Source organism: Morchella sextelata, assembly GCF_020137385.1.
Source record: "Morchella sextelata strain SCLS chromosome Unknown scls_6, whole genome shotgun sequence".
NCBI lineage: Eukaryota > Fungi > Ascomycota > Pezizomycetes > Pezizales > Morchellaceae > Morchella > Morchella sextelata.
Window position 1 is genome coordinate 1,972,122 of NW_025408621.1, and position 18,872 is coordinate 1,990,993.

General features: G+C 43.9%; 6 protein-coding genes across 6 annotated transcripts; 3 read left to right on the forward strand and 3 right to left on the reverse strand.

Moving 5' to 3' along the window:
* Positions 1-6,921: 6,921 nt before the first annotated feature.
* H6S33_011631 (uncharacterized protein) lies at positions 6,922-7,815 on the reverse strand (the record flags this gene model as incomplete). Its single annotated transcript, XM_044843013.1, has 4 exons — positions 6,922-6,979; positions 7,041-7,202; positions 7,257-7,597; positions 7,669-7,815. 4 exons carry the CDS (start codon positions 7,813-7,815, stop codon positions 6,922-6,924), a joined length of 708 nt encoding a protein of 235 aa, XP_044696399.1.
* Positions 7,816-8,564: 749 nt separating this feature from the next.
* On the reverse strand, positions 8,565-11,922 carry H6S33_011632 (uncharacterized protein; the record flags this gene model as incomplete). Its single annotated transcript, XM_044843015.1, has 9 exons — positions 8,565-8,584; positions 8,648-8,783; positions 8,859-9,287; positions 9,344-9,416; positions 9,467-9,656; positions 9,710-10,781; positions 10,890-11,008; positions 11,077-11,183; positions 11,285-11,922. The coding sequence occupies 9 exons, from the start codon at positions 11,920-11,922 to the stop codon at positions 8,565-8,567; spliced, it is 2,784 nt and encodes a 927-aa protein (XP_044696400.1).
* Positions 11,923-13,778: 1,856 nt separating this feature from the next.
* H6S33_011633 (uncharacterized protein) lies at positions 13,779-15,506 on the reverse strand (the record flags this gene model as incomplete). Its single annotated transcript, XM_044843016.1, has 1 exon — positions 13,779-15,506. One exon carries the CDS (start codon positions 15,504-15,506, stop codon positions 13,779-13,781), a length of 1,728 nt encoding a protein of 575 aa, XP_044696401.1.
* Positions 15,507-15,662: 156 nt separating this feature from the next.
* Positions 15,663-16,182, forward strand: H6S33_011634 (uncharacterized protein; the record flags this gene model as incomplete). Its single annotated transcript, XM_044843017.1, has 5 exons — positions 15,663-15,732; positions 15,786-15,800; positions 15,874-15,994; positions 16,059-16,089; positions 16,156-16,182. 5 exons carry the CDS (start codon positions 15,663-15,665, stop codon positions 16,180-16,182), a joined length of 264 nt encoding a protein of 87 aa, XP_044696402.1.
* An 839-nt stretch (positions 16,183-17,021) lies between these two features.
* On the forward strand, positions 17,022-17,575 carry H6S33_011635 (uncharacterized protein; the record flags this gene model as incomplete). Its single annotated transcript, XM_044843018.1, has 4 exons — positions 17,022-17,261; positions 17,327-17,342; positions 17,445-17,461; positions 17,522-17,575. 4 exons carry the CDS (start codon positions 17,022-17,024, stop codon positions 17,573-17,575), a joined length of 327 nt encoding a protein of 108 aa, XP_044696403.1.
* A 454-nt stretch (positions 17,576-18,029) lies between these two features.
* Positions 18,030-18,599, forward strand: H6S33_011636 (uncharacterized protein; the record flags this gene model as incomplete). The annotated part of the gene is made up of 6 exons (XM_044843019.1): positions 18,030-18,062; positions 18,127-18,216; positions 18,286-18,314; positions 18,374-18,387; positions 18,486-18,504; positions 18,578-18,599. The coding sequence occupies 6 exons, from the start codon at positions 18,030-18,032 to the stop codon at positions 18,597-18,599; spliced, it is 207 nt and encodes a 68-aa protein (XP_044696404.1).
* Between the last annotated feature and the right edge of the window lie 273 nt (positions 18,600-18,872).

Sequence of the window (18,872 nt, forward strand, 5' to 3'; positions counted from 1 at the left end):
ACCCACGCCCCACCGACGCAACTCAATTCAATTCAATTCAATGGCTCAACATTTCTTCACCGGATTATACACTACTGGCCATGCTGCATACATGCAGTCATTTCCCACGCGACAAAAAAAATATAATTTATATCAAGAAAAAATATAAAAAAAAAAAAAAAATCACAAATTTCGATTCTGCCCGCACGACCCGCAGCCGCTAGCGGCGGGGTGGAGATCACTCAGGCGTAATTGCAGATACTACTAGTACGTCTTCCCCAAAATTGCCTGAGTATTAACAAACGTCGATCGCCAACGCTAGAGCCTTCATCTCCCTACATACATACATACCGAGTTTCGTTTTTTTCGTCTACGCCGAATAAATACACGAATAGGCTGAGCACGAGGCAGCTTACGTGCGCTTGTGGAAAAAACACCGTTTTTCATATTTCATGGGTTTACCTATTTTCATATTCCGATCACAAGATATCACTCGTTACAAACCGGCTAGCTAGGTTGTTGATAAAACGGGTTAATCATGGGGATAGCTGTGATTATGGGCATATCGGGGTCCTTGTTTCGGGGTAGAGGTCGGAGTTAGGGGATAGATAGGGTAAATCGGTGTCATATGTTCTATCTAATATTGGGGATTAAGGGAATCGGAATGGGGGAGGACGTGTTTTGGTTAATTCACAGAGCGGGAAAATACGGTTTTTAGGCTATGAATATTTACGGTTGAGAGCTGGATCGTGATATTGGGGTTGGGAGTGCTATAGTGTTTTTCTCTCGAATTTCTGGCCGAGTAGGTTTAATAATGGTGGTTGGAGTCTCTTACGTTTATAACACGAGCAGGTAATGTCACTCCGGTCTAGGATATTGATATATGCTAACGATGGGGTATGTTTTTTTTTGTGTTCTGTTTTCTGAGTCATGTTCGATGCGGTAGATAGAAAACAATTCATTTTTTCCCATTGATTGTCAGTGTCAAACTACTTGTGTGAATGTCTTTGCGGCTAGATCTCTACAAGAAAACCCAAAGGCTTGATTAATGCGCAGGTACAAGTATCTTAATAACGGTGGAGTTTGATGGTACATCACCAACTAACTTGAAGACTTTCGAGTGATAGTATATGATCAAATATCACAACAGATGTAGGTGAAAACGGTGTTTATGGTTAGTTGTTCTTGGCTGAAAAATTGACAAACTAAACAACTTGATCCACAAAAAATGTGAAACCCCATGTACTTGTTCGATCACCCACACCTAGTCGAGTTTCAAAAGAATCAAAAATGGTTAAGCAGAGAAAGGTATGCAAACTATTGACATGATATGCCTCATGATCATTCCTCGCACTGAAACACGCCCGGGATTAAAACTTGTACAGCAATTGGTGAGTCTGGATCATTTTGACTAAGAAAAGAAAAAGAAAAAAGAATGCCTTGCATGATTAACGTATCCAAGGATCTAGGCCCTGTCAACCAAAAGCCCCTTTCGCTACAACGGCCTGCGAGCGATAATAAAATGACTTAAGAACCGTTAGAACGAGTCGCCACTGAAATGCTCACGTGTATGATATGGCAGAGGATATATGTGTATGAGAGGGCTCATGGGTTGGACATACTGCATGTTATAGGCGTGTATTTCCCCATTTTTCAATTCCTCCACCGCGTTCGAGCATATACGAATTGCCTCATCTTTGCTCAATCCTAGCTCACAAGTGAAGAGTGCCGATCCGGATGCTTCAAGGCTCGTCTCATGGTTTAGCAAAGCATACCGACCCAGTTCCTTCATCTTTTCGTCTGTGGACCAAGGAGACCAAGGCAGTTTCTTCACCTCCTTCGAAACCTCAATAAAGCCAGCACTAATCAGATTGTCTTTGAGCTTCTCCGCTACATCAAGGGGTTTTCTAGTCCGAGTTACTGCCTCTTGGAAAAGTTTTAGATATTGCCGAAGGGCACAATCAGGTGGATAGCTGCATACAAAACACATGTTAGGCCATGACTTGTGAAGCACGAACATGTAATGATGATTGAGTGGGAGTTCGCCACGCAATACAGGGCACGTACCTGTTATCATCTGATTTGAGGTCCATAGTATATTCAGCAAATTGGGCTCAACCACCTGATTTCAACGAATCATAAATTTTCTGGAGATAGATCTTCCAGTCCGATATAGCTCCCGTCAGATGCCTAGAGTGAATAAGATCGAATGATTCCTGTGAAGACAGCAAGAAGATCGTATCAAGAAACATGATGATAAGCCTGGAGACTTCTCCTGATAGGCCCGGAAATGGTCGTGTATGGAATGATATACCCTTGAAAACGTCCACGGACTCTCTGCTTCCTCAACTTCAAACCTGCAGTTTGGCGGCACCCTATAAAGATGTAAGTTTCAAGGGCTGCTCGTGCTTGAGCCAGTTTTAAACAGCAAGTAATTGGAATAGCACGTACCACGATCGTTGAATGGGACTAAGGTCCGTCCCAATGACTTCCGCAGATGGATATTTACTGTGGGGAGGGCTTTTGTTAGAACCCGCCTCTAGTAATCGTTTCATAGCAGTTTAAATCAAATACAATTAAAGATAGAAGTTAAACTTTGCAGCGTCAATTGCCCAAATCCATGTCCCAGTACCAATGCCTAGAATCTGCTGTGCCCTATCTAGATGTAGATTGTCCTGTAGCATTTGTAAACATATATATATGGTGTATTATTTCTAAACTATGGAAGGACGGTATTAATTAGCCGTTTATTTGCATTTCGGAGAATTAGTAAAAAAACAAATTAAAACAAAAAAAAGAAACCTCGTGCACATAACTTACCGATCGTGCTCTTTCTATATCACATATTGAGTCCGGACCATCAATTAACTGCCATGACTTTAAAAACATTCCCAAGACAAACCTCATCGGTTGGCAAGGGGTATTTGCCTCCTTCTCTAGACCGGTGATATCTCCGGCCTTACAAAAAGATGTTAGAAATTGAATAAAATAAAGGAAACTTAATGTTGGGAAGAGGGGGGGGGGGGGGGGGCAAGTTTAGAATCCAAACGAACCGGCGTTTTCATATTCATATTGCAATACACTGGAGTTGAGGGAGGTCGTGTCGCTCCCATTATGCACAGTTGTTCATCTCGACAGCTTCTTATTTCCGTTTCGCAAATTACAATGAGATTTACAATTTCTCACTAAGATAGTCTGATGGGTATTGATTAGGGTCCTCGCTCTATCATGCGATAGATCATATTGGTCAGACAATCACTCAGCACGTACCCACGTCAAGGGGAAGAAGAATGGGTAAGGAAGAAGAAGAAGCAGAATAAGCAAAAACCGAAGATTCCACATACTTCTTTCTCAGCCGTTAACGCCTGAGTAGTAGTTGAGTTCACGGCTCTAGTCTTCTGGACTGAAGTACTCGCTGGATGCTGTTCGGATACGCTTGCAATAGCAGCCGACTCGTGGGAATGTACGTTGTCCATCCTCGCTGATTTCTAACAATGCAGGTGGTACAATGAATCCTTCCAGCCGTTGATGAAGTTAAGAACTGGTCTATAGCTAGGGCGGAGAAGATGGACTCGTTTTACTGGCTTTATAGATGGAGGGGTGAAGCGTAGATGAGCGGGTACATACACATGCATACCCTAACAGTATCCCCACCGACCGGATTTCTAGATCTGGCCAAAGGAGGACGAGCCGGGATTTTCTTCATTGCTGTTAATAACGAACTGCCCTTCTCTCTAGGCTTCATCGCGTCCCCGTATAAAGATCTGAGGCTAAAATACTAGTACAGTCTTCATTAATGCATTACCCGCGGATGGTGTAGTGGATCATGATAGATACGTACATACATGTATCTTTCGCTCGACTTTAGTTTATGCACTAGGAACTTCGACTGTATAAGGAGACTTGATACAACAATTGGGGCATTATTGGGGTCAGTGCGAGTTGAGTTTGGGGGCCAAGCTAGGGGAACAATGCAAGGGACTTTATGATTTGTACAGTATACCTATAATCGTACAGATCTAACCTACATAATTAAAATCACTGAGTTCATTACTTAAATCGTTCCCTAAAACAAGAGAAGGGAAGCCAGAGAAGAACATCCGGAAAATGAAACATGGTAATCAGAGCCGGCGAGACAATGTACTAGAATAATACTGTGAATAACTTCTTTTCTTATTTTTGGGGATTCTGTCGATTATGATCGGTTGTGTACAAGATAATTAGTTTGTGGAAATATAAAACGAAGTCTTGCTTTTCTCGAAAAAGATTTATAATAAACAATTTGCTGGCGCTATTAAACATCGGGAGCATGCCTGAGTTTTGTCTTGTATTTTCCGAGAAGCGATATGTCGGTGGGGGTTAGACTTGCTTGGAATGCATACGTTGCCCGGAAACTCAGTAGTAGGTATACACAGCTTCTGTGTAACCGGAATAGGCGTCTTGTCAATGGAGACTTGTGTTTTGTTTAGAATGCGATGATAGACTGCAGCTGGCTGGTCATTATTGATCCGAAGCGAATTCATTTCTGATCCCCCTTCTGATCGAATTAGATAGCAACATTCTCAAGAGAGTAACGTCTCATGCATCACGTTGCATTAGAGTTCGCACGGTGATCTGTGCACCGACATCGGCTTTCCAGTCATCGGATTATCTTTGTTTTTTCTCGTTTCGGTCGCAAGTTCTGGTTTACCGATAGTTTAAAACCACGGCGGTACGGTCATGTTCGGAACAACTTACATAGTACAGCCACTCATCAAAAGTGTTCGTGATTTAGTTTTAATGTCAGTGCGCAGTGTGGCGCACCCGTAACGTTGATGTTATTAATTAATGTTGAGATTTAAAACAACGAAAAATATATAATATAGTTCGTGACTATATATAAAAGAAGATAGACCATTGATCTTATTCTTCATTGATTCCGGGTGCCATTGATCACTGGGAAAGTCTTCTCTTGGGGTTTTTTTGATGGCCCGCCACGGTTACCCATGGAGAAATGTCTCACTCCGAAATCGGAATCACGAACACTTTTGCAGAGTGGCTGTACATACATGCCGCGTCCATCCAGCCTTACCGATACCATGGGCACAGACAGGGAATATCACTCATCCTGATTATTTTCGATTGGCGAGGATCTATGCTATTTGCGTATGATACGTAGCGTGCCAGGAATACTAATAGTTCATACAGACTACTCACGACAGGCATGAAGTACCCGAATATGCAGCTGCAAGTTTTTGGTGTATTTTTGACTTCTACTCCAATGGAAATTGCAGATTAGGACGTGCATTTTCGGGTACTTGTTACCTGCTGCGAGTACATACATCGTTGTACCAATGCAGGAAAACAACGAAACGGGGTTCAATGATCTTAAAAGTGATGTGCAGCGGATAAATTATAAAGTTGGTTTATGGATGCTGAATGTGGTGTGATAGGCACCAGATGATTGGTGAAGGCGGGGGGGGAAAGGATGGCCTAGCCAGGTCTGCAGATAAAATTCTGCTCCAACGATTTGAAAACGCCTTTGGCAAATGAACATATTAGTTTTGTAGTTACCATTTTTTCCATCAATACACGGTCCATGTTACCAGGATTTCTTATGGATTGAGACCCGTCAATTAGATTCCCTGCGGCAATCGATCTCGATACATCACCGACGCGCACTCGTGTTCTAAGGGATAACTGGAAGCGAGTGCCACAGTACCGTACATTTACCATGGGTCTAATGAGTACTTGCCGGTCGACCAATTCCAAAATACGTCCGATGAGCTGCCTGATACCCTCGACGTTATTTCTTTGACATTGTTGAAGACGGGAAGGAGAAGCCTGAGTATTAGTTTTTTCTGCGCTGCGGACTATTTTATTTCTCTTGTATTGGGTCGATATTCAGTGCTCACACGTACACTCACTGAGTGTATACGTATCAGGGGTAGTATGTACATACATGGTATACAAGTCATCATCAACTGTACCTACATAGAGTAGAAGTATGTACATACATGGGTGCTATCTAGGTTACATGTATATGTATTATTCAGTTGAGGATACTTGTAGCTTACTGTGGTTTTGACATCATTGTATCCACGTTGTCCTCTACACAGAGCACTTCCAAGTTCTGTATACATAACGTGTTCTTACTGGCGGAGGTGATATACAAATGGTATCTAGAAGGTTGTTAGTGTAACCCAAGATTCCTCAAACGCAATGCCAGGGGAGTATATTACCCAATCCGGACTGAGATCTGTTTCTACTGGATGGGACAACGTCTTAGTGATTATTATAAGTTTGAGGTTCTTGCTTGTGAGCCAAAAAGTGATAGGAAACCTGCTATGGCACCCATATAGCTACTCAGAATGAGTGTGAATACTGTCGCGCCTTACTTCAGTTCTTGTGGCAGTTGGAAGCAAAAAAGAAATACTCGCCACATTGATTCGACGATTGAGTGTTGCGCTCACGTAACGACACTCGAGATTCACAACTGATGCATCGTGTTCATTTCGCCTAAGAGATGAACTTATTGGACCAATGTATTCCACTCACAGTCCTCCAGCTGGGATTGAGAAGGGATTTTATAGTTGTTGCCAATATCTTCAGCTCAAGACAATAGACTTGATATCAACACACAGTTGGTATCAGACTGAAATTGTCAGAGACTGCTCCGTGAAGGTACTGTGCAGGAAATGATGCAGGTATGGCGTCACTGATGTTTTAAATGTCACCAATTCCATCGAGTGATGACTTGTGAAACGGCAGTTTTAACCATCACGTCACGACTGACTAGGCTCCTGTGGCCAAATTTCATTGCTAAGCCGTCAAATCGTTTATATTCAGCTAGGAAGTTATAACAGCTAGTTGGAACAAGCTGACGTGTACATATACCCCTTACAACGAAACCAGAACTGGGAAGATTTAGAAGAAAGCCATGTGGTCCATCAGATAGAGGCCTTATCTCAATTCCTCGTTGTTCTGGGCTGTGAGTGTAGACTCCGTCTCGTTTCCCCATCTGTGGTTATAGTATGATTAGATTTATGCATGTCTGGATGGGGTATTCGGAGTGATCTCACCGAATCCAGATATCATCCACAAAGAACTCCCAATCAATGCCGTCACCATATGTACTCCAGATTTCGGCCTTCTTCAGCCCATTCCAGAGTTTTGGGCCTGCCATCCGGTGTGTATCGAAGTATATTGGCGTATCCACACCATCAGGAAATTCCAAAGAATACCTTTAAATAAATCAGTATATGTATGTTCCAGTAAGATATGGACTGGTTCTGTACTTAAAAGGTTCCTCCTTCTCGTCGGCTGGATACCCAACGACATGAACAGACACACCTGGAGGTGGACTTGCCATAGGTTGAACGTAGAACCCAAATAAATCAAATGTTCCATCTTTTACACCGAAGCTTGCCGGGGATTGGTCTCCCTTGTCATCAGGATTGTACTTCGACCCAATGAGAGCATTTGGCTTAGATACTGCGGAGTGTTGGTTTCTAGAGGGCAGTTTTCCCTTAGAAGCCGTAACGTTGATGACTGACCATTGCGGGTCGAACGTTAACCCTGTGTAGTCTTTTGGAACAGTTGCCATCCCCGTGGTGGCATTGGTTTCGATTGAATCAAACTAGAGATGGAGTTAGCGATAGGGAATTGGAAGCATCGATAAACAGGAAACCCTACATTGATACAGCTAACCTTGCCGGGCCTAACCCCCCTATCTTTACAGCTCTTGAAGCCATACCTCCCGCCATTCCCGTAGTCGCTATCGTGGAGGCCTGCTGGCGACGAGACTACAATGGCTGGAAGCGCTGCGAGAAAAATGACGAGATTGTTTACGAACATAATGAGAAATGTGCTGGAAGGTCAAAGACAAAAAGTCAGACGTTGACAGTATGGCCTATGATGAGGATGTAAATGGGTAGGGAATCTTACTTTTATGATTAGGAGAATATGGTAGCTACAAGTACTGTGCGGTCGAGTGAGCTGAATACCACGTGCCAGACACGTATCAATACGCTAATAAGACCGGTCAAGTCCCTGAGCGGGGAATTTGCTGATCATTTGATTTCATCATCGAGTTGCTAACATTATCGAATCGGCCACTTCGCGTGTCTCAGGTACGATGTTGCGGACAAAGTACCAAAAGTATCTACTCATGACGGTACAGGTACGGTACATGTCTTTAAATACTCCGAAAACAGGGAATAGCTGCAGACGGAATAGTAATCACTACAAAAGTTGTCTTGGAACATCAGGTAGGTACACACGCTTAACTATTTAGTATATATCTGATACTTGATAATTAGACAATCTAACTAAACCCAATGAGAATAGAGTAAACACTCGAATTCAACTTTTCTTTCTATCTGTCTTTTAAAACACCCAATTTCCGTACTCCTGTTGAACCTACAAACACAAAGACCCCTACAGTGATCACCATTGTTCCACAACCGTGAAACAAGCATGAAGAAAAAAAGAAAAAAGTAAAAAGTAATACAAACGAGCCTGGCGTCCTGACTGAGACACGGCTTTTTGCATTTCGCCTAATTTGCGAGCCTGATTCACCACTTATGATCAACCTCTAAACAGTTTCATGCATAAGACATCATGCCTGCCATTCAGTAACTGTTAGTGAGTTTTTCACTGCCGCGTTTTTTTATCAGGTGATTCTTACTCTCGATTTGTCCGGTACCCTTTAGGTCATGTTCGAACCCTTCAGTCACAGCAAGAACCAAGTTCAGATGTTCCATAGACAAGTTTTCGTTCTTATTAACTGCAAGAGCTTGTGCTGTTCGTACAGTGTTCTTGATCTGCAAAGTGAACGCGTATAATGTCAGTATTAGGGAAGCTCGGTAGCGGGTATTGGTTTGTCGGAGAATCGTTACCTGTCTGCCGTTCAGTTGTCTTCTTGCCAGTCCTTCCAACTCTTCCTTTGAGACGATCTGTCTAGGGGTATCGCCTGGTAAACATTCCCCTTTCGCCACCATTTCTAGGAATGTTTTCCAAATGACCCTCTTTGCCTTCTTGTCAAGGTCATTATATCTTAACGCAATATGAATTCTGCTCTGGAAAGCTTCGTCGAAAGTCTCGACACGATTTGTTGTTAGGAATAAGATTCCCTGGAAATACTCCAACAGCCTAAGAAAAACAGAGACCAATGCGTTCCGGTGTAAGTCGTGAACTGATCTGCGTTCAAGAAAAACATCTGCCTCGTCCAACAAGAGGACGGCGCCCCAAACGTGTGCTATGTCCAGGATCCGGGAAAGCTGAGTTTCAAGGGTTCGAGGATCGGTACCCAACTCACCAGCACCAACCTAAAAACGTTAGTATGAGTCTCTGGTCGCGATTTGATTAGTAAAGAATAACTTACCATATACAGGGGTCTTTTCAGGAACTCCGAAATGCCTTCGGCGGTCAGTGTTTTCCCAACACCAGGCCGTCCACTAAGATCGAGTTAGAATTAGAAGTAATTTTCATAGAACATGTAACTTACTGTAGCACTGCTACCAAGCCCTTGCCCTTTCCTTTGATAACATCGTCGAAAGTAACCTTGGAGTCTTTATTTCCAGTGTGACTTTCCACAAGCGCCCTTACAATTGTCTTTTGTGCCTCTGGAAGTACAAGGCTGTCGAATGCATCATTATTGAACTCAATTTCCATGATACGGTCCACCGCAAATTCCGCTATATAGAGTTAGTATGATAGATTTTGACGTAACGAGGAAAACTAAACTGACCCCATAATTTATCTCCAAAGCTAAATCCCAAAACTGTCGGTGAGCAAAGTAGCAGCTCCTCCTCTGTCATTTCTTCCGGGATTAAATCTTCCTTGAGTCCTTGCTTTTCATTCACTTTGCCGTTTTCCTGCAGCTTTTTCTTTGCTGCAGCCATATCGGCAACCCCCCCAAGTAATTTTAGATTTAACTTCCCATCAGGGCCAGTAATATAGGATCTTTGTGGCTTTCCTAAAAGAGCACGCTTGAGAACTGCTTCCGGGTTTGGTTTCGACTTGACATTGTTGTTGGGGGTGTTGATCTCTGCCTCTTCGTCGTCATCCCGACCTCCACCACAATAATCGTCGTCATCGTCATTCTCATTTTCGGAATCATCATCGTTTCCCAGAGAGTTTGTAGAAGAGTGAAGTGTCTCCTTGACGGGACTCATCCGATAGTTAGGATTGATCCTTCTAAAAGTGCTGGGGTCGATCATGACACGCCCGTGCACATTGAGCCTGACCACTCCCTTCTTCCTCTTGAAGAATGCTAGTCCCTTATAGAACTTGTAGTGCATCCCCTTAAGAGACAAAAACTTCCTTCCTCGCTCAATAAGCTTCTCTCGAATCTTTTCCTCCTCATCATGATATGCCAAGGGGAAAACCCCGAGGCTATCGATTCTCCGTGCACCCCTGAACTCCTCAATTTCAAGCACAGCGTTTGCTTTTCCAAAGGTTTTACCATCATAGTCAATGTAATGGCAATCAAGTTGAAAGAATTTGCCTCTTTCAAGGCTCTCCTTCTGCTCACCCCAGTCCAATTTGAGACACCGAGACTCGTTAGAACCAGCACATGTAGTATGTACCAGTGTATTAGGCAAGAAGAGTGCCCATAGTAGATCAAATGTTATCTCCTGGTGTTGGAGAAGCGGATAAAGTCTTTTGACAGTTGGGGCATAGTCTGATTCGATGTATTTGGTGAGTATTGTAAGGTGCTGAATAAGAGTTTTGTTCTGTTCTTTCTCCGTACGATTTCTTTCCTTAATAAGCTCGGCTTCCAATTGGGGGAGGTAATTGAATAGAAGACTGGGTTCAATCTAAAACAACAATTATCTCAGTTAGAAATCTGAAACAGAAGAAATGTTCCAGGAAGAAAGTCATGGAAAATGCGTCGATTCTCTTGAATTCATCTTATGGGCACCTACTGTAGGTTTATCTTCCCTCAAACCAATACCGGAGACATCCTTCAGAACTTCTCTCAGAACATCACGGAGATCAACACTTTTTATATCAACATAAGATTTTAGGAATTTGTTTTGATAGTCTACTCTCGATGTTTCACAGTTAGCATTAATTGGGACGTGATACAAGTCAATATAAAGAGGTAGATACCAAATCTTCGTCGTACAACAAAGATATATTCTTCCCATTTATCATCCTTTGCCGAAGGTGATGTTGAAGATTCAGCAAGATAAAAGTCATGTATCGCCTTATTGTATCTAAGAGAGTATTTAGAGGTTAGCTCAGTCATTCGTTTTTTTAAAACTTAAAATTGGGTATATATTGGAATGGTGGTTGTGATCTGGAATTAAACACATACACTTCATCAAGCCTCTTGAACTCCATCTTGCTGGCCCTTACCCGCGCTTTCTTCTCATTATCTGCGACATCTCCATTTACCATCGATCCATCGGACTTCATTCCCATCACAGAACCAGGTGATAGAGGTGGTCCAGAGTACGAGTTAAGGTTTCCTCTGTTCGGCAATAGATTTGCGACTCCGTTCGCTCCATTTTTCACCCCGTTAGTGGTAATGCCGTTTATCTCTAGCTTTTTCTTTGCTACCCCGTTTGTTGACTTGGACCTCTTTTTGGCATTTAGATTAGAAGATTCGTTTTTCCGTGATCGCCTACCTCCCTTCGCTAGCCTGGCAAGCTCAGAAGGAGACAAAGGATTACTTGGATCCGCTGCTGGTGGCAATGGTGGATCTTCATCCGATGAAGATGAGTCTCCATGGCCATCCGTTTCATCGTTGTTACTGCAATCCTCGGAATCCGATAGATTTGAGCTTGAGTCTTGCACATCTCTCACGATTTCCTTCCGTGGCTCTGATGGCAGGGACGTTCCGGTCAAATTTGCCAAAGCTCGTTTGAACTCCATAGCAAGATTATCTTGCTTCTCTTGATAGAGCGCAAAAAGTTGAGTAGCTTCGGGAGTCATAGCAGTGGCGCTGGCCATTGTTTCTGTAAGCGGAGCTTTTAGGGCCTTTCCCATTACTGGCTAACTGGCGATTATGGCCGTGAATTCGATGATAGGGCTTGTTTGTGAACCACTATCAGGATGATCCCTAGGGGAGATTTCAGCCAGGAAAGGCTAAACGGGAGTAGGCAAGGTGAAGAAGAGACGTTGTAAAGGAAGAATACGTACGCTCTGATCCTTGTGTGATGCTGAGAATGAAAAGAAGTCTGATGAAAGCAATTGATTCAAGGGGTCACTCAAAAGGCTTTAAAGGAGAGAAGATGTTTCCTGTTTCACGGCTTAGCTCTACTGCGGTAGTAGCTCAGCTGCACTAGCGTCGGTCAGGGTGATTCTGAACTCTCTTTCACCTATAGAAAGTTTAGAAAGTTAAAGGGGTACATACCTACAAAACCATTTGTAAATTACTTTTTTTCCCTTTCTCGACCGAACACGTACATACGTACTCTCATACCATTCCTTCGATTCAAGAGAGTCGATGCACATACTTAGGATTTTGTGGATGCATACATAACTCACGAGACGGAATCCGAATATCGCGGGTAACTGAGCGTAACTTCTCTAGGCATTACACTGCGCAGCTAGCAGCCTCACTCTTTTTTTTTTTTTTTTTTTTTTTTTACTCCAGGGACTGGATAAACAGCGCCCCTAGCTAAGATCGCACATACTGACTCGGAATGTGCTACCCCATAGAAACCAAGCGGGGGTGAGCATCAGCAGTATACACGGTATAAGAGAGACGTGGCATAGAGCGGTGAGAAACCACCATGGCCAACCTGCATCGAAACTTTTTTCTTCTGAAAAAATAATGATGGTGAAGTTTTCTTCACAAGTAAATGAATGGAACGAACCATCATGTAGCTATGTATTTCGTCCAAAACAGGAGTGTAAACTTCAATGGTGTGCAGCTATGTAGAAAACGGTGTGCATATCATCAGGCTCGGACGTACCGACAGATTTGACTTGACACGGTAGATTCAACAATTTGTCTTACTGTATAAAAAACGCCTGACACCACTCGCTTCACACGCGATATGATACGGCCCTGATTCCGGTTATGCTGGTTGAGTTTCTAGAATAGATATCGAATTTTCTCCTGATACATTCTACGGATTGAAAAGGGTTAGACTTTCGCTCAAAACTGACAATGATTCAGCCGATGCGAACCCATCGGGTTCTGAGATGCAGGTTGCATAATGTTTATATCTAAGCTATATATGTACTGATAGATGGGTTAAGTACATGTATTCAACAGCAGTGTTGCCGCGCAGGGTACAGAATGTGCGTCATTACAATGTACTTACCGTTTCTGAGAACAAAAAATTTAACGGCCAATAGCTTTTGATTGGATGAAAATAGAAAAGATTCGATGGGCACAATTCACTTTAGATTCTGACGCGGGAGGCATTACCGCAGGCAGCAGTGACTGAAATTCTGCACCTCCCTCCACCCACCATCTCATCGCCATCTGGATTTCATCACCAATATAACCGCCAATGTTTTGACTCAGCCTGCGAAACAAAGGTATCTGTGGTATTCCATCATCAGGCAGATGTTTGGAAGGCGCAGTCATACGCGTTGATAAACATGCAAGAATACGTTATTGCCACAACCAATTAATGTTTCACAACCTAACAAAAGCAAAAAAAGTGTAGCTGAGGCTCAAAATACAATGAAAACAACGGTTGTGAGATAATCTCATGTGGTAAGATAATAGCTCATATGTAATAATTCTTCAGACCCCTCTATCGTTCTATCTTACAAGTGTTCACGCTCAATGTACAGAAATACTGATGAATACAGGAACATTATCATTTACAGTTGCATTATTCGCATTATTAATTAATGCGTCCCCCTCTTTCTGGAATTATTGAACGTTTGCTACCCCCACTAGCATTACTGTTCGAACGTCTGCCCATGAACCCCGAATTTTTGGCAGGACTTGTACGACTTATACGGCTGCCCTTGTAACCAAAACCGCCCCAAAAACCTGTACTTTTTTCGCCTCCGACCAAGCTGTTCTCCTCGTCCGCCCTGTGGTCTCGGCTCAGCCGCCTGGAGAACCTATTCAGACCTGGGATACTGCTTTTCCGTCGCTTCGCCTCATCCATCTCCTCGTTGATGCTCTGTTCAGAATGCAGCACACGCGTTAATGCGCGTCCTGCTGCCTCGTCCAGCTCTCGCCTCCACGCCAGTGTATCCGATCGAGAGATACCCGTAGTCGGCGGTCCCTGAGTTGAGTGTATTGATGACCTGATACTGGCGGAGCTTTCCGATACTGGAGGCGATGGAGTATATTTTGGTGGAGTGGCTGCTGAGATGAGCGGATCACTAGGATGATCAGAACGCTTCTCAGTAGTTGAGGAGCACGTGTGGTGTTGTGAAGACATCTGGAAATCCTCCGGGGAATCTGTGGAAATTGCTATGCCTGGATAACCGTCGTAAGAATGGACAGAGAAGTTCGAGGAGTGTATTCTATTCTGGGCAGGTGAGGGCAAGATGACTGAATCTGATGTTCGGTCCACAGATCCGATGGGGCTCGGAGGTGTGTATATCATTTCTGGTGGCATAAACTGATGTGGGTTTTCCATAATTTTCTGCGATCCAGCAGGCTGGCCTCGTTGCTGTATAGACTCCCCAAATTCGAATCCTCGAAAGATTGTGGGGCTGACTGGGGAGACGGGAGAGATATTCAGGCCATTATGAGCATTAGGCTTCTCGTTCGCCACGTCTGTGTTGATCGGTGTCACCCCATGATTTGAGTAATAGCCACCGGTATTGTTGCTGTGGTCTATGGAAATCCATCCGCCATATCCGGTATTCTCCTTGTCGCCACTAATGGCAGCTCCGCCGCGAGGAGCATGGGGCTCGAGCGACTGGGCCTGTTTTCTATGGTTCTTTCTGCATATACAAAAGACACATGCCCCAATCACTGCTGCTGTTAAGCAGAAGGCACCGATGGAAATCCCAACAATTGCCGGGGTCGACAACTTGAGTTTTTCTTTCTTAATTACAGCCGTACTCGCGGAAGCAGTGGCACCATCGGAGACAGTGGTATCCTCAGTAAGGGGTCCATCAGCTGCAGCTGTAGGAGTTATTGAGATCTGGGCTGTAGGGGAAGCCTCTTGGGAAGATCTCGAAGCTGTTGAAGTCTCAGCCGCTGATTCGGGGGAACCCGTGGCGGAGGTCGGTGTCTGCGACGACGTTGAGCTAGTAGAAGTCTCGGTCATCGAGTCTCTTGACTTGCACAGACTCTTAACCGTACTCTCAGATTCATCGTGCGCTTGTGATCTTGGACCACCACAGTCCCCGTCGATGCATTCCCAGAGAGAGTCTTGAAACCCCGGTGAGTTGCAGAGACATGCTTGACTATTATCCTGGCAATCCACATCGGCAATTTTCCTTGATGTGCATTTTACCGCACAGCTTGGAATAAAGGAGAGAAAATCTGGTAGTATCTCCCGCGGTCGCAATCCTCCAGGCAGGGCTGTTGTGAATGGGACGAGGCAGGATATCGTGAAAAGAATGACGAATACAAATGATGATTTTGGTAATGAGGGCGACATAACCTAAGCAGGTCAAAATTGTCCAGTTAGAAGACATTTTTAAGTAAACACAACTGAGGTTCAAGCCGCTTTTTCTGATTGAAATAATCATTTCCATTCGAACCAAACTGGATAGCCTCGGCCCAGCCTCACATCCCTGCCCAGGGCAACGAATAAATGGGTGTTAAATATACCTTTGACTATTCACTAAAACGGCCTAAACAACTGAGTGTCGTCGATTCCTACGGTGTGTTGTCTATGCCGTCGACCTTGCAATCCACCAACCCTAACAATCTCCAGCTGCACTAGGCACAGGTAATAAAAACTGGCCGCTTTCCTTGAATACTCTCCTCGCTGATGCCCAGTGTACCTTTCCTACGCTTCAAAGACACGGTTAAATGCGTCGTAGTTGCAATTGAACGAAGTAGTCGTAACTGGGAGTCGATATCGCAATATTGTTTAGATCTCCGGCCCAAACAATTGATCCCAGAGCAGCCGAAAGGAGGCTCGTTCGTTCGAGATCAACTCTGAATATTCGAAGAAAAATAGTATCTCGAAAATCTACCATCATAGGTGCCCATGGTGGGGAAGGCCTCTTTATGATGTGAGCACACACATGGCACAGCTTAATTCCCATTGTAGGTACTCTACAGACACTGAGATCAGCCAGAGATGGGCTTCCCGGTGTGGTTTCTAAATTTGAATGGAAGCGCCCAACCCTGTTCGCTCGTTGATGGCCTCGCACAAAACTAAGCCCAATAGGTTTAAACAACCGTTGACAGGGCGCCTAAGTTTAGCTGCCTTGACTTGATTGGTTCAGTTGAACATCAATTGGCAGGAGCAATACACACTTCACCCCAATAGGGAACGACAGGAGGTTAATAAACAGCCAAATGTTGTTCTACACACCTATCGCCGGATTGTTTTTAGTTAATACGCCAAATTGGGAAACGATATAGGCACTTTTCAATTGGTGGGGTGTCAAGGCTATAAAAATCATCTTATGAATTCTGTCCAACGAGTTTAGTTGCCTGCGATGATTCCGATGAGGACATCTGGCTACATACTTCGTCACTTTGCCTACCAAAGTTGGAGATCCTTTTTTTTTTCTTTTCCCTTTCTTCCCGAGAAAGTGCATGTAGCCCCGTGGTCGCATGGCATATTCGAGGTACATAGTTGTTCGCCGGAGGAACACCATCCAAATGGCTTCACGGCTAGAGAAGTCTAGCTGAAGTAGGTACAAGAATTACTGGGCATCAACATTACGACTTTGCACAAGTAACGAGAGGTTGTGGCTTTGCAACCCATACCCGTGCCGTATGCCTTACGCCTATGAGCAGCAGCCAAACATTAAACTACTTTCTCATTCTATAGTAGTGATAATCCAACTACTATTAATTCAATCAAGAAATGTTGGCTGAGTTGCGGTTACTGCATTAAACCAGCATGTAACACGGTAAGAGAAATGTCATCGGACCAGTCGATGTTGTGATACGACGATTACCATTGGTTGATAGAGTCAACAATAGCACAAACATGATCTACATAGGGGTTCAGAAAAGGGCTCTGCACAAGACCTCACTTATATTCCACGTCAAAAGACATTATGAGAACAACGCAGAGGACACTCTGGGGAGCGATGGAAAATGCTACAATTGCAAACAACGCCGTTTCGTCAAGAATTATTGGTGGAATCATCCAGTGAGATTCATTCAGTTGTGTTATGGAAACTGCGTATCTCTCAATAAGAACTTCTTTATTAAGAACTTAACCATAGTGAGTGAGTTGGATTTCATGACTTCAGCAACCCCAGGATTTAGAATTGACTCTCTCCAAATCAGCGGGACCAGGAGGAGGGTTGAATATAGTACATGTATGTACCTATTCATGGCCACACAGTTTCCCTACAACCTAGCTAAGAGAGACTTTGTCTCAATCGCTCGGTTGAGATAACCGTAGGTCTGCCCTGGACACATGTAAGCAACCCCCTTTTCGCTTCAAGATGCTTGTCGTCGCTAAAAAAAAAAAAAAAAAAGAGAGAGGGAAGAAGAGATGTTTGGCGAGATGCCTTCCTTCCTAAAGCGGAGTAGCCGACCATCGCCATAATCACCAAGCTTTACAGGGTACGCCATCTTTCTGTTCCGCAAACATGGGTGCAGAGCCCCTCCAAAACGCCTCATCGCATCATGCGTCACTTGGGATTACATAGGTTCGAACCCCCCGCCGCACCCGCCCTTTCATTCTAGAGCATCACGCCTCTTGCCCTTGCCGCTTCACACCGAATTCCGCTTGGGGCCTAGGCTGACACTCGCACCAGTACTACATGTACTTTCCGGGTGATGCTCTGTGATCTAGGACCAGCCAGCGATGCGTTCACAATCTTATGATACCTTCCCATATAATTACTTCTTTCTCATGTTTGCAATTAGCCCTTGGTGTAGGTCTTGGCAAAATTGAAACGGCCTACTTAAGCGGATCGACATAATCACAAACTATCACTCGTCCAATACATCTTTAAAGGTGCGGAATTTTCTGCTGTGAAATATGACAGACAACTCTAGTGGAACAACTAAGAAAGTATCATTCCTTTTAAAAGTCACGGACAAGTTTATGGCATTGACAAGACTGGTTTTGGTAATAGCATAACTACTTTTTAGCGTTGAGGTACACGGCTGGTCTACTCCTATGCGTCACTCATCTCCGTACAACATTCAGTGGGATTTTGAGTTACGTGCTGCTGCCGATCTTAAACTACTCGTAACTTGCTCGGACAACAACAACATATCCTATAAACCCTTAGTTCTTGCTTCAATCTATCGTGTCCCAATGGTAGGTTTCTATTTGGATCTTGGATCGGTATAAAAAAGTAGCTGATGTTTTTTGACAAGGAATAATCTGAGTTGTGAGATTGAGCTTTACAGACTATCGTAGAATGACCCCAGTGAAATCAAAGAACTAATCGATAATTGGAAGAGAGGAGGAAGTTTGCTTAGTTGATAGACGAAGATTTGGGCTACGTGTACGTACATATACATACACACTCAAGGCGGTATGGTGAGTGTGAGAAATCTGAACAACTGATATGATAGCAGGTACGGAGATAGAAAAAGCTAAAGAGGCGTAGAACCTTTGGCTATGGCCAACCGGCTTACTGGTATAAGCACGAATCAAAGTTATTACCTGATAAGCATTTGGATTTTCCTTTTCGGGTTCGATGAATCGGTGGCAGGTATGCAGATATGATACAGCGGATGTACCGAAGACACTGATGATACATAAAAGATGAGATGCAAGAGCAAGAGATGGCGAGACATTCCGCTGGAAGGGAAGACAAAGGCACAAAATGAGGGGGTGGGGCTGTTGCATTGGATGAGGGGGGTGTTGCTG